Source organism: Cyprinus carpio, chromosome A13 (assembly GCF_018340385.1).
Source record: "Cyprinus carpio isolate SPL01 chromosome A13, ASM1834038v1, whole genome shotgun sequence".
Lineage (NCBI taxonomy): Eukaryota > Metazoa > Chordata > Actinopteri > Cypriniformes > Cyprinidae > Cyprinus > Cyprinus carpio.
Window position 1 is genome coordinate 8,332,983 of NC_056584.1, and position 13,703 is coordinate 8,346,685.

The 13,703-nt window shown below is 37.0% G+C and overlaps 1 protein-coding gene across 1 annotated transcript; it reads right to left on the reverse strand.

The window, feature by feature from the left end:
* Positions 1-4,495: 4,495 nt before the first annotated feature.
* LOC122147150 (spermatogenesis-associated protein 48-like) lies at positions 4,496-5,207 on the reverse strand. The gene has a single exon (XM_042768300.1). The coding sequence runs from the start codon at positions 5,205-5,207 to the stop codon at positions 4,548-4,550; it is 660 nt and encodes a 219-aa protein (XP_042624234.1). The 3' UTR covers positions 4,496-4,547.
* Positions 5,208-13,703: the final 8,496 nt, after the last annotated feature.

Below are 13,703 nucleotides of genomic sequence, written 5' to 3' on the forward strand. Positions count from 1 at the left end.
CTGTGTTTTAATCAAGGGCAGGGTCAATGCAGCTAGCTATCAGGAGATTTTGGAGCACTTCATGCTTCCATCTGCTGAAAAGCTTTATGGAGATGAAGATTTCGTATTCAGCACGACCTGGCACCTGCTAACAGTGCAAAAACACCTGGGTAAATGGTTTACTGACCATGGTATTACTGTGTCAATTGGCCTGCCAACTTCCTGACCTGAACCCCATATGAATCTGTGGGATATTGTGAAGAGAAAGTTGAGAGACGCAAGACCCAACACTTGGATGAGCTTAAAGGCCGCTATCGAAGCATCCTGGGCCTCCATAACACCTCAGCATGCCACAGGCTGATTTCCATATGCCACGCCGCATTGAAGCACATTTTATTCCCGACCAAGTATTGAGTGCATAACTGAACATAATTATTTGAATGACTTTTTTTGTATTAAAACACTTTTCTTTTTATTGGTGGATGAAATATGCTAATTTTTTTGAGATAGGATTTTGGGTTTTCATGAGCTGTATGCCAAAATCATCATATTAAAACAATAAAAAGACCTGAAATATTTCAGTTGGCTGTGCAATGAATCTAAAATATATGAAAGTTTAATTTTTATCATTACATTATGGAAAATAATGAACTTTTTCACAATATGCTAATTTTTTGAGAAGGACCTGTATGTGAAAAATGTGAGAAAGGTCCATTGAGTGGAGAGAAGGGAGCAGGATCAGGGGCGTGTCTAGAGCATTTTAAATGGTCTCATATCTGGGGCACGCTCAAAAGACGTCGTAGTCTTGACGTCCAGATGTAGAACGTTTTTCAGCCACACACGTGCAAAGTTTCGGGAAATGACATCAGCATATTATTCCAGATTCACTCTCGAACGCAATTGACACAATGATGACCAAAAGCAATAGAAGGGAGAAAATATGTGTTGGGCATTAGAGCTATAACTTTAATTAACTATATTTAATTTATAGATCTAATACAGATGTAAACTGCTGTTTCTGTTTAATGCTAAGCAGTGAAAAATCCCCATCTGAATACCAAAAAATAATCCATGTAAGATTTTATATGGTCACATTATGTAATTATATATATAAATGTTTAATGTTTTTAAACATTTACATATTAGATCATTTTAATACCTAAATGTTTCAGAAGACTATATAGGGTACATGTGATATTTAAATCAGAAATCAAAGGATTGCTTTGTTGCGTTTATATGTATATTAAAAAAAAGCGATGTCGATTTCCTGAACCTGTTCACACATTGTAAAGACGTAGTTCCTTAGCCCGACGGTCAAATTTTGAACTGCATAACGTTTGACGTTCAGATATGGATCGGATTTGCACGTCGAGTAAATGTCCAGATATGGTCCAGACCGACCGACGCAATTTAGACTTGATCTGCACGTCGTATAGACGTCCATGTTTGTTGGGTAGAGCAAATAAATAAATAACTAGTTCTGACTTATAATCAGCTTGCTTTTTAATGAGATAAGCCCTACTCTCATCTGAATTAGAAAAAAAGCGCTTCTACGTCAGTGATGCAAGAACGTTTGAGCATACACGTAATCTCTGAGCAAAAGCAGAGCCAATTCATAAAAGAACAATGTATATTTAAAAGCACACATCCAGTTTTGTGTGAGTGAAGGAAATCCACTTGCGAGTGGAGATTCGTGCTCGCGCATTACATGGATCACGTAATATTATGCGCTCTCGATATCTGTCAAATATCACGCTATAGAAACAGCCTAAAATTAAGTATAATGAGGAGATACACATATGCCAGGATCCGCCACTGCCAGATGCAGTTAGAGATTTACTAAAAACAAGTCTATCGCAAGACATCTGGTGGGGGGGCACCTGGGGTGGCCAGCCAAATTTCAGGGGGGGCCGGTGCCACCCCTGGCCACCACGTAGACACGCCTCTGAGCAGGATCAGCAAAGGATTTCCAGACAGGAGTCGAACTCGGGTCGCTGTGAGCATGTCGACGCACTAACCACGAAGCTTTCGGTGCCGACAGATAGACAGAAGCTTGGATAAATACTGGATAAATAATCTAGAAGCTTGAGTTGTGCAAGTGAACGTATATTGTGCCAATTGCCAACCCAAAGAGGCACAAAATCACTTTCAAGGACTTTTAAAGGGGTCGTATGATGCGACAAAGACTAAAGTCTTAAACCCAAAGAGATATTCTTTATAAAAGTTAAGACTCGTCCACGCCCTCCTAAAACACCTTGTTTAAACAAGCCTCCACATGTTCGATGTGGGAAGATTTGCATAACGCCACCCAAATGTTCACACAAAGAAAGAAGGCTTATTGTTGCTGCCACTGCAGCCTCCATGTTGCGAAGACGCTGCGTGTTTTGTTGTAAAAGCGAAACTACTTTGTTTGGCCTTCCAAAAGAGGACACAACTAGAAATCAGTGGTTAAGTTGTATTTACAACACTGTTCCAGAACAGTTCAACCAAAATATTCAGATGTGTGCTGCGCATTTTAAGGAGGACTGTTTCCTGATTCTAGGAGAGTAGACTACAATGCCGGCTGTTCTGTCTCACAGTCTGTAAGTACGTTTTCATATTTGAAGGATTTGCCACTGATGATTCAAATGCGAGTTTTCAGCAGTGTAGAGTAGTGCTTGTTGTTTGTCATTTCTCCGATCACAAATTCAGACATGGTTTTATGTTTATGCGGCTTGATGCAACACAACTTGTAAAAAGACAGTATAAGTCATTATAATCCGTAATTATGTCCCCACTGGATGCAACAAATGCCTTGTTTGTAAAAGGTTTTATTGTTTTTGTCTTGTCCTGCCGGTGTTCTGACCGGGACGTGGCCTGAAAGTATATAGTAAGGGGTGTAACATTTCCGTCACACGCTTGAGGTATTCAGCCAATCACAACACACTGGATAGCTGGCCAATCAGAGCACACCTTGCTTTTCAGACCGAAGAGCTTTGTAAAAATCGACATGTTTCAGAAAGGCGGGGCATAGAGGAGAAACAATAGTATGTGGAAAATATTGTTTTTTTGAACCTTAACCTGCATAAACACATTTCATTACACCAAATACACCAAATAATGTTCTTTTAAGCAGCATCATATGACCTCTTTAAACTAACAACAAATCTCTTCCATCTTCATTTGACCCTCTAACTCTAGCACTCTCTATTTATTTACTGTCTGCTTTTTTTCTTAAAAAAATAATCACACTAGCTTATCTATTTTTTTGTATTATATTTCTTTTCTTTTTATTTATTATACAATTAACAAAAGCAAAAAAGGCCTCTAGCACTAACTTGCTCTATTCTTTTTCAATTCTATATTATCTGTTTTCTTTTTATTTATTATATAATAAAAAAAATAGCTACGTGTACTGTACAATTAACAAATAGCATTGCGTATCATTGCTCTTTTGTTGTACTGCGTTAAAGTCGCTTTGGATAAAAGATGCTAAAGTCTTGGGCTAGTTACTCAAAGAATGTAATGCGTATACTATTGCTCCTTTTTGTTGTACTTTTTGATTGCAACAACAATTAGTTGCACTGCTAGTTACATTACTTTTTTCTTCACACCATTTTGTTGTAAACTGTGTATCTTCCACGTTTTTCTAGAATGGATTAACAAAAGCCTCTGCTCATCATTTGACCAAAACAGTGGATCGCAGTCTCTTTGGATAAAAGCGTCTGCTAAACAGTCTAAACACACAATAGTGACTGATCTCATTAATTATGCAGCTTGAAGCTAATTGTAATTTCTCCATTTCCCATATATTAATATATTTTATTATGTATTTTATCAAATCACATAAGTTTGTAAGAAACTGTTTAATTTTCCAAAAAGATTTTTAATTATTGTAATATAATGTACCACATGCATGTTGATCAGAGGGATGTGGGTGGGATGTAATGTCAGAGTAAAGTAAAGCCACAACTTACACAACAGTGCTCAGATCATCTTTTTTTCCTGACAAAATCAATATAATGCAATATTTCTATCTGCTGAATGTAAGCTTTTCCATATTCCAAGCTTGCCTGCTGCACTGGGGACATCACATACATGTGCAAGTCGTGAAAATTATGAAAATAAATCTAGAAATTATTTGATTGTTGGATTTTAAATCAGCGGGGTTTAGGCATCAAAAGTAACTAAGTAACTAAGCTATTTTATGGATGGTATCTGTAATATTATTACTGAAATCTTATTATTAATTAGTTACACTAGTTACTGCAAAAAGTTATATTATTACAGTAACTAAGTTACTAGTAATTAGTTACTGCCTAACACTGCTGCTAAATGACTAAATGTAAATGTAATGTAAATGTAAAAGTGCCAAAGCTTCGAACAAACAGCATAAAGGAGTATTATCACAGTAGCAGGGATGAATAATTGAGCATGTCTATGACTGACCGCATTCATTTCATGGTTGTCCTGAGAGGGGTGTTTAATACTCTGGGCACTTGTCCAACCTGATAACAAAGATGGAATTTGTTAATAAATATGTAAGAGTCTAATACTGTTAAATTGCTTTTTGTTACACACTGCTGCAGTCAGCCCAAACTTGTATAACAAAAAAGATTGCAGTTACCGCCGAGGTTTGCCTTCAATGCTGCCTCTGATTTCATCCTGGAGTTCCACCTCTTGTGCTCAGACATGTCATATATCAGAGCCGAGGGTCTGGTTGGAGGAGTCTGAGGCCTGTCTCGCACTCCTGCCGGAACCAACAGATCGGATGCAGTGTAAACCGTGTCAATGAATGGGGTTCTGCTTTTTGCCTCCAGATGCACCTGTGCCCCTGCACTCAGTTGACCGGAGCACGGATCTATTAGAGACACATCGCCACGCAGCGGTGCCAGAGGAGCTCTTTCATCAGGCAGCTGGGCTCCACGATTGAATTTGGAGAACGCACGTCTATCTGTCTCAACCATGCTCTCAAAGTCATACCTTCCCTCTGGACCCTTCCCACAGGGCAGATTCATACGTCTGCACAGCCACCTGCTCACTTCATCTGAACTCTCACAGGGTGCCTTGAGAAGTCTTACACAATAAGGTTCTCGTTCCTCCTCCATTAATGATTTATAAAAGCAAACAATTAACCAATAAATAGAAAATATTTCAATAACGCCGAATCTCTCTTCTAGATGTGGGATTATGCAGATGGAAGCCACAGGTGTAATCATCAGCGTCCTCTGTTGCCAGGAGACTGTCATTAGTTTGTCATTAGATTGCCTCCTGTGTCACTGCAGTCAGCGGGAGGTCAAATTACTGGCATGTCTCTGTAAACTGACACTGGGACTTCGAGCAAAGCTATAACTCATTATTGAGTAGAATTACAGGGAGTTGTAGTTTTTAATCTAATTTGAACTGTAAATGTACATTAGTAGAAGTAATGATGATTAGTAGTAATTAGATTTGAGTGCTAATGCATATAGGATGTGTAAAATAACTAACCGCAATATCATGTAATGGTCACTAGGTGGAGACCTAGATCAGACAATTTGAGCTATGACTGCGTGAATACAAATATCAAATATAGTCAAATATCATTACTAAACACTAAGCATAACCCTATCACTTACAAGACACCTTTTGGCAGTTTCACATGTGAAATCTATCTATACACACACACACACACACACACACACACACACACACACACACACACACACACACACACACACACACACACACACACACACACAGAGACACACACTTTCACTTTAGAAATGTAGACCAAGTGAATGTTTATTATTATTATTATTTTCTTATTTATGTACTTTTAGCAGTTAGGAATCATGAGGTATGCAGAAGCAACACAGTGAGAGAAAGGTGCTTTATTTTGAGCTTCGTCGCTGTTATTAAAAAAGCTCTGATGCATGATTTAAATGAATTTCTTATGGTAAATCAAACAAATATATGTTACATTTTAATATGCACACCGCTTACTAATTTTAATACAACATTTCGGTCATGCAACCTTCATCAGGCATTGTTTAAACATGAATTAAATTAGCATTCAATGTTTGTTTGATCTTTTGTATTTATTTTTCCTTTGTACCTGAATATATGATTTATCAGGAGTAATATATTAAAATAAAAACATTAAAAATAAAGCTAGCTTTGGACTACAATCAGCATACCAAAAGTATTCTAGTCTATGGTGTTTTGGTCTCTATATGGTCTGTATGTTCACTGAAGCAAAATGTATCTCATACAGTCTGCATCAGTGGCCAAAGATTAGTAGATGGTTGGCTTGATAAAAATGCAATATTCTTCTTTACACTGGTTTATAAAAACAGCTCTGTCATTAATATGGCTGTGTGTGCTTGCACTCTTGATGAGAATGCCCTTGTATATCTGGGTGTCACAACGTGGTACTGATGACTGTGATAAGCGCTGATAGCTTCGTTAACATAAACACCCAACAAACACGCAGGAAGCTGTATGGACTGGAAACGGCGGGTTAAAAATAGTCCAATTAGAGATATATCTCAGTTCCGGTTCAAGAAAGAGAGAGAGGAAAATCCAAAAACAGTAAGTCAGCACAGTTTTCAGTGCAGGTTCAAATTCAGACTCTCCCTTTAATAATTTACACCCTTTTATAGTGCTTGCTTTGTTTCAAAAGAAATGAAAGTTGGATACGGTATCTCAGGCTTTATGTTCTTAACTGCAGAAAACAGACCATAGGTTTGCTCGACTCGATGTAGCCTTAAATATAAAGCTTGAAGGCTGAATATTAATCATTTTCCTTTACAAGCTTTCTAAAAAAGGCAAAAAGCATAGTGGTTTTTATGACTTTTGCAAGGCACCAGGAACCACAAAGGTGACACATGTGACACAAATCACAAATCACATGTGACACAAAGACTTTCCAGCTAACCAGTGACCAGTATAACTAGAAACATGCTCACCAATGCGACAAATATACAATGAGATGGTGCTCATTAAGATGTGAAAACAGATCAGAAGGTTTCTGATGGTTAACTGAATTAATCAAGGCCATTTAACAGTCATTTATGTTATTTAAGCTTCAATTTGCGTTTTCGTTCAGTAATGCACCGCCTGTGTGTTTGCAGAGACATAAACAAATTCCTCTGTAAACAATTAAGAATTAATAGGCCTAAAAATGCCATAGAGTGCTGCTCACTTCTATAAATTATTGTACTCCTGAATGAGCTCCATCCAAAGCACGACCTGCAATTTGTGTTTCTTTATCATCCTGGGTCTGTGTTCACACTAATTGGCCATATTATCCCTGACAAAAACAGTGTGATGACATTTTTGCAACACCATTGGTAAAAGACTCCTCAGGCATTTGGATAAACCAGTGTTACATGATCCGTGAGAGCGGCAACCTGAGCAGAACGAGGATTCTCCAGGAATGTGCAGTATAGATGCTCCCTTCACATTGCCAAATAATATGTTGAAAACGTCAGTGTGGCTATTCCGTTTAATTAATGCTCGATCCTTAATTTATTTGTTCTCATGCTCTCTTTCACTTGAGGTTCATTTGGTGGTGGAGCTCTTAATGAATTAGAACATCTTTGGTGCTAGGAGATGAAAGTATTTTTGGCAGGGATATGGGTATTTTTAGTCCAAGAAATAATTTTCTTCAGAGAGAGAGAGAGAGAGGGAAAGGGGAGAGAAAGACAGAGTGAGAGTGCCATGTTGCTGAAATCTGGTTATTAGTCTGCTTGTCTGCTCCCTCCTTCCCTTCGCAGGCCCTGACATTATTTAAATAGCTGCACACCCATCCCATGGTGCCCAGCCGTGCACCAGAGTGGCTAATTTGGGTAAGCCCCATTCAACTAGAAAAATAAATGCAACTGTATATTTTAGAAGATGACATTAGAGAAAGGAAAATAAAGGGTAAAAGAAAGAGTTGAAAAAGGAGAGAGAGAGAGAGATAATGTGAGAAGCTGCTGTCAATGTATACATGCTGTCAATTTATAAACCTGAGTTATGGTTTCTTCAAAATTTTAATTGGCTTTAGAGCTTGCAAGCCCCATTAACCACTTGGCACAGACCTTCAGTTTTTTTTTTTTTTTTTTTTGACTGAATTCACTTTATTCCACTGTTGTCTGAAATATTTGATTCTCATTCATCAGTTATGCTACTGAGAGTCAAATATGGACCCTTTTCACAAACTCTGATGATGTGTTTCCACAGACTTCTTGAACACTTTTAAAAAGTCAGAAATGCCACCATGGATTTTTTTTCTTTTGCTTTTGGGGTAAATGGGAACACTAAAATTATATATGTTGTAATTTCATTTAATAATTTTTTAATTTCATATAATGACTTTTTGTTTTTTTTAAATATGAAAAGGGTCCATCTGAGGATGAGTTTATTCAGCTGTGCTATTAATATACTTCTTTTAAACTAAAATAAGAGGGTATACTTTGTCTATTAATGTACTTATCAGAACAAGTCAAATTATATTTGGCCTATTCTTTTATTAAATATTTTGTTCGAGGAACTTAAGAACAGTATAACTTAGTATTCCAAATATACTTGGCTTGAAATGGTTTACTCTTTTGATAGAGTGGCCTATTAAATAATTTTTTCACATATATATTCTTTTACTCCGGCCTTTGTGCTATCTGACAAACTTACATGTTTAAGTTTAGAGTAACAAGCATGGTCGGACTTACCATTGGGCTTGACTGGGCTGCAGCCCATGGGCCCTGCTTTTTACGGGCCCCACCTTTGCCCGCTTACATTTATTTGATTTGTTTAATTATGCCATTCAGAAATTATTAGCCGCATTTCTACTGCATACGCAAGGGCTAAACGGGCCAGCTGGGCTAACAGCTTCCAACTATTACATTTGAGGCCATACTCAAACAGCATAAACTGGTATTTATGATTATTTCACATAGAAGAAGGACACACGTATTGAATCTCATCTTAATTTGATCACAAGGCTACTTTAAACAGCTCCATTAAGTATTTAGCTCAAAAGAGCGTACATTTAGAAAGATAAAATCATATACATCTAAAAAGATAATGTTTCATTTCTTTACAGAGGATGATATATGCGACCTGAAGAGTTTTGAGCACTCTCTCCCATCTCACTGCCATCACACATAGTGGGGCAGAAATGTCATCAAAATGATTATATATATTATATATATATATATATATATATATATATATATATATATATATATATATATAAATTGCCATTTAATGAGTTTCTGTTTTTATAACATGATATAGGACTTAGCCTATCCCACAAATAAGAGTCCTGTTTTTCTGAATATCTGCATGATTTCAAATGTACAATAAACAACAAGTTACTGAGTACTAACTTTCAGACACAAAATCCTGTTTTGCTCAGTCAAAAAGAAATTTTTTGTATTTTTGTTACTCTATAATGATGTTCTAGTTGAGGGCATTTGTAGTTTATAGGTATGTTGAGGTTATGTTTGGGCCCTATTATAAGTCCTGCCCTGATAAAAATCACACAAAGGCAACATATCAGTACTACTTTCATGTCTCATGTATCACTCTGCAGTTTCTGTCAGTCTGTCTGTTTTTCTGTCTCTTAACTCTTAAAGGGTTTGTTCAATCAGAAAATGAAAATTCTTTCATAATTTACTCACCCTTGAGTCATTTGACATTTTAAAGAATGTTTGAACCTATATGAATTTTATTGTGATAGCCATCAAACATAAAGGCTTTTAAAATTTTGTCATTTTGTAAACTTTCAGACACAACTTTAAAGTTTTGTCTTTATGAACTTGTTAGTTTCTATTAAATTGATTTCTGGGCTTTATTTTGTTTTTGGCCAGGGTTCTTTTTGGCTGTGTCTTGTTAATTAGACAACAGACCCAGGACGGATGCTGACCTGCAATGATGCCTGGGACTGTGAAAAAGAAAGTGGGAGACTGTGAGTGTAAATGTGAGAAATAAAAAGTGAAACAGAAAGAGGGAGAGACAGCAATGATTGCTCAGACGATGCTTATTTATTTCCTCTCTAATAAGGTGCTCACTTAAAGTCCTTAAAGTGCCTTTTACTGTCTGGTACATTAAAGTATTACAGGGCTTAAAAATCAAGATTGAATTTCATTTATTTTGTAAACAAAATGCACTGGTATTTATCTTGATGTCTCACAGCAGTACACCATTATTATATAATTTGTTACTTCTACAATCTTAAAAGTGAAGGTCTTGCATATTTTCAATGACATAGATCCATTTTGGTTCCCAAAGAACATTTAAGTCAAGTTTCTAAAAGAACAATTTTTCTTGGTGTAAAAAACCACACACACACACACACACAAACATTTTAATAGACTATTCTGAAGAACGTTTTCCACTGTAAAGATCCTTTTATGAAACCATTGACGCCAGTAAAGAACCTTTGTTTTTAACAGTATAGTGCTACATTATTCATATTTTTATGTCTTAAAGGGGCTATACTGTATGTAGAATTCAGAAACTCTTGTTATTAGCGACGCCGGTGGCCATTAAGTGAATTACATCCAGCAACATATGTGCTCGTGCGCGTACTCGTGCGCATGCAACATACAAAAACAAACTGAACGTGATTCAAGGCCCTGGTATTACAGGTATGTTTCATTATTTTGCTTAAAAGTAAAAATAAGTTGGAAATACTTACAGGTAACTAACATCCCAATGCCGTCCATGCTGCTGAGAGCATTGTTTAGATGAATATGTAAAAATGCAGGCTTTCCTTTCAATAACAAAATAAATACACAACAAAGATGACAGCGGTGAGAAGACAGCAGTTAAGAAAGATCATATCTGATAAAAGGTCTATCTTTACGAGATTCGTTCCAAGCTGGTCATAAAATATAATAAATAAATAAATAAATGAACAAACAAACAAACAACAACAACAAATAATGCATAAAAATTATTACTTTTACCATTTAAAGGGATAGTTCATTTAAAAACTATGTCATTCCAAACCTTAGCTTATTGTCACTATGAATTGTCATTTTATGGAAAATGTCTGTGTGAAGATTCTACTAAAATTCTTCTATTGTGTTCCACTGAAAAAAAAAAAATAATAATAATAACAGCTTTTTTCTGAATTTTCATTTTTGGCTAAACTATCCTTAATGTCTCCATAATGTTTGCTAAAACAATCTGAATTCTTTAGTAACAGGATGTATGCCTCTTCAAATGCATGCCTCAGTTAATGAAAGTGAATATTTAGCCATGTTTATGTCACATTGCCCCAAGCGGTGTCCTCGCCAAGGCTCGTAAGTCTGAGTGATCATTGGCCTTTCTTCCTCTCCGGTCTCCCGTCTTCCCATGCCCTGCTGGCCTCAGCAGCATCACTGCTCATCCAAACACTAGTCATCCTATGAAACCCCCATGAGCACCTGGGGTGAGCTTGTCCTGCCAGTGTGGCCTTTGGCAGCTTCTGTGTGCTGCTTTATCACCCTCCCTCTTCCTTGCTCTTTGCCTGTCACACTCAATTAGCCCAATGAAGTAACAAATCTGCCACTCTATATTTTTCATTGGGGACTGAGGCTGCGGACAGATATATGTGAGCCATCATTTCCCTCAGTATAGAGAAGTTTATAATCAGCGTATGTATTTCCTCAGATGACAGTGTTTACTCAGCTCTCTCATTAGAAATCAATGCTGTGTTGGGAGTAGACAGCTCAAATGAAAATCAGTCAGATCCAATTGACATTTCTGAGATAGAATGGTTGGGCTTGTCTCATGCGTATAATCAGAAGCAACAATTTAAGAGGCTCTGAACCAACAGCTGAGAAGCTGTCACAAAACGTGCGAATAGGAAATGGAAAACAAAAGGGCTCAGAGGCGCTGAACGAAACGTGCTGGGGTTCGTATTCACAGACCCTTTTACTGGAAGTGGTTTGAACGGGCAAGAAATCAGACAATAGCAGTAGCCTGCCTGTCAGGAAGCTGAAGGGGCTCTTAGAGATTACAGCCAAATTATGTTCCCACCTTCAGGCGAAAGCATAATAGACATTAATCTGATTTGTAAATTAGTCAGCTCTGTCGTGATGGGGGGGGGGGTGCCTGTAAACCAATGTGTTGTTAAACACCATCACTGCACTTACACATTGAACAACATAAGATCTGATTAATCGCCAGAGAGAAGTTCAGCTGCAGAGTACTTAAAATGCATAGCAGCAGCAAACCTATGAATAAATAAAATGGGCAAAACAATAAAACAAGGAGAAATAAATGCAACAGACAAAACACTTTTAGATATCAAAGAAAATAACGTATTTAAAATAAAAAATGATAGCCTATTATAACCTAGACATTCTTTCTAAACAAATAAAACATTATCCAGATGCCCTTTTATGCCTCTTTATACAGTACTCCAGTGTTCTTCTGGCTATTTTAGCAAATATACTCTTAGTGGCATCATCATCCTTTCAAGAAATGAACTCTTCAAGAATAAGTTATCATCTTATAAAGACAAACATTATGAGTCTTACATTTCTTTGGTTTGTAGGTTTTCCATCATTTTCACCTTGTAGTTTCATGACTTTGAACACAGCAGGGTTAGTTAATGATGCAAAAATTAAATGGTTACCTTTCTGAAGGCATAATTGTGTCCTGACATTTATTTTCATTTATTTAATTAGGGCCCGAGCACCATGGTGCGAGGACCCTCTTGAAATTGCTCCGTTTCTTATTTACCTTTAAATCTCAAATGCAATTATTAACAGCTAAAATCTTTCTTTAAAAACTGAAATCACCTAATCAAGCATGAAAAATGACCCGTTTCATAATATGACCCCTGCATTACTTGCTCTTTGGAATTGCTACCAATTAAAATTCAATAAGTGCATCTTAAACCTCAGTCATCGAACTGTTTGGGCACTATAACAAGCATCACGTATGTTTACTCATCAATGATTGATCCATCATACCTATTAACAGTTTGACAGTTTGTAAATAATTTGACTGTTTGGATTGGAGTCACCAGTTATTAGTTCCCTCGCAGCTGTGAGATGAGTGGGGATGGTGATAGTGTCCTCACTGGAAAGATCATGTTCATTGAAGCTTGTAGATATTTTTAGACCCGTCACTGCCCGAAGGTGGCAAAGAAGAGAGGGCTTCTGGATCTGGCTGTCTGCTGTCTCTCCTCTCTTCTACAGCCTCTATTTCTCAGTGTTTCTGTCCGTGCTATAACACAGCCAAGAGTTTCAATTAAGAAGTAAAAGGCACCATGAGGTAGGCAACACAGAGGGTAATGGACTTTCTCTGTTGCTTTGTAAAAATGAGCCTGTCCCTTGTGACTTACGAGATTCCATTATTAGACTGGCACACAATTGCAGAGCCAACCTGTTTTCATTCCCTAAGACCGATTTGAAATTACCTGGACCGGAGAAACCAACTGCAACAGAAAGAGACGATTGAGTAAATGCCTTTTTCTAAGCACCTTAATTGCTGTCAACTGTCTCAACATTTAATAGAGTTTCGTTTAAAAATGGTCCAACATCGAGCCTTAACTTCTGCCCAGTGCTGATTGTGTCCTCTCAGGAACAAGTAACAACTGCTTCCTTTTAAGATATGATTTGGAGTCATGTTAAAAAAAAATTAAAGGTATAGTTCATCCAAAATTTAAAATTATATCATCATTTACCCACATTCATGTCACTCTAAACCTGAATGTCTCTCTTATGCGAACACGAGGAAACCGAGTGAGTAAGCACATAAATACACAGTTTGACCAATTC

Coding starts and splice junctions, on each gene's coding strand:
- LOC122147150 (XM_042768300.1), bottom strand. CDS start 5,207: ATGACAGTCTCCTGGCAACAGAGGACGCTGATGATTACACCTGTGGCT.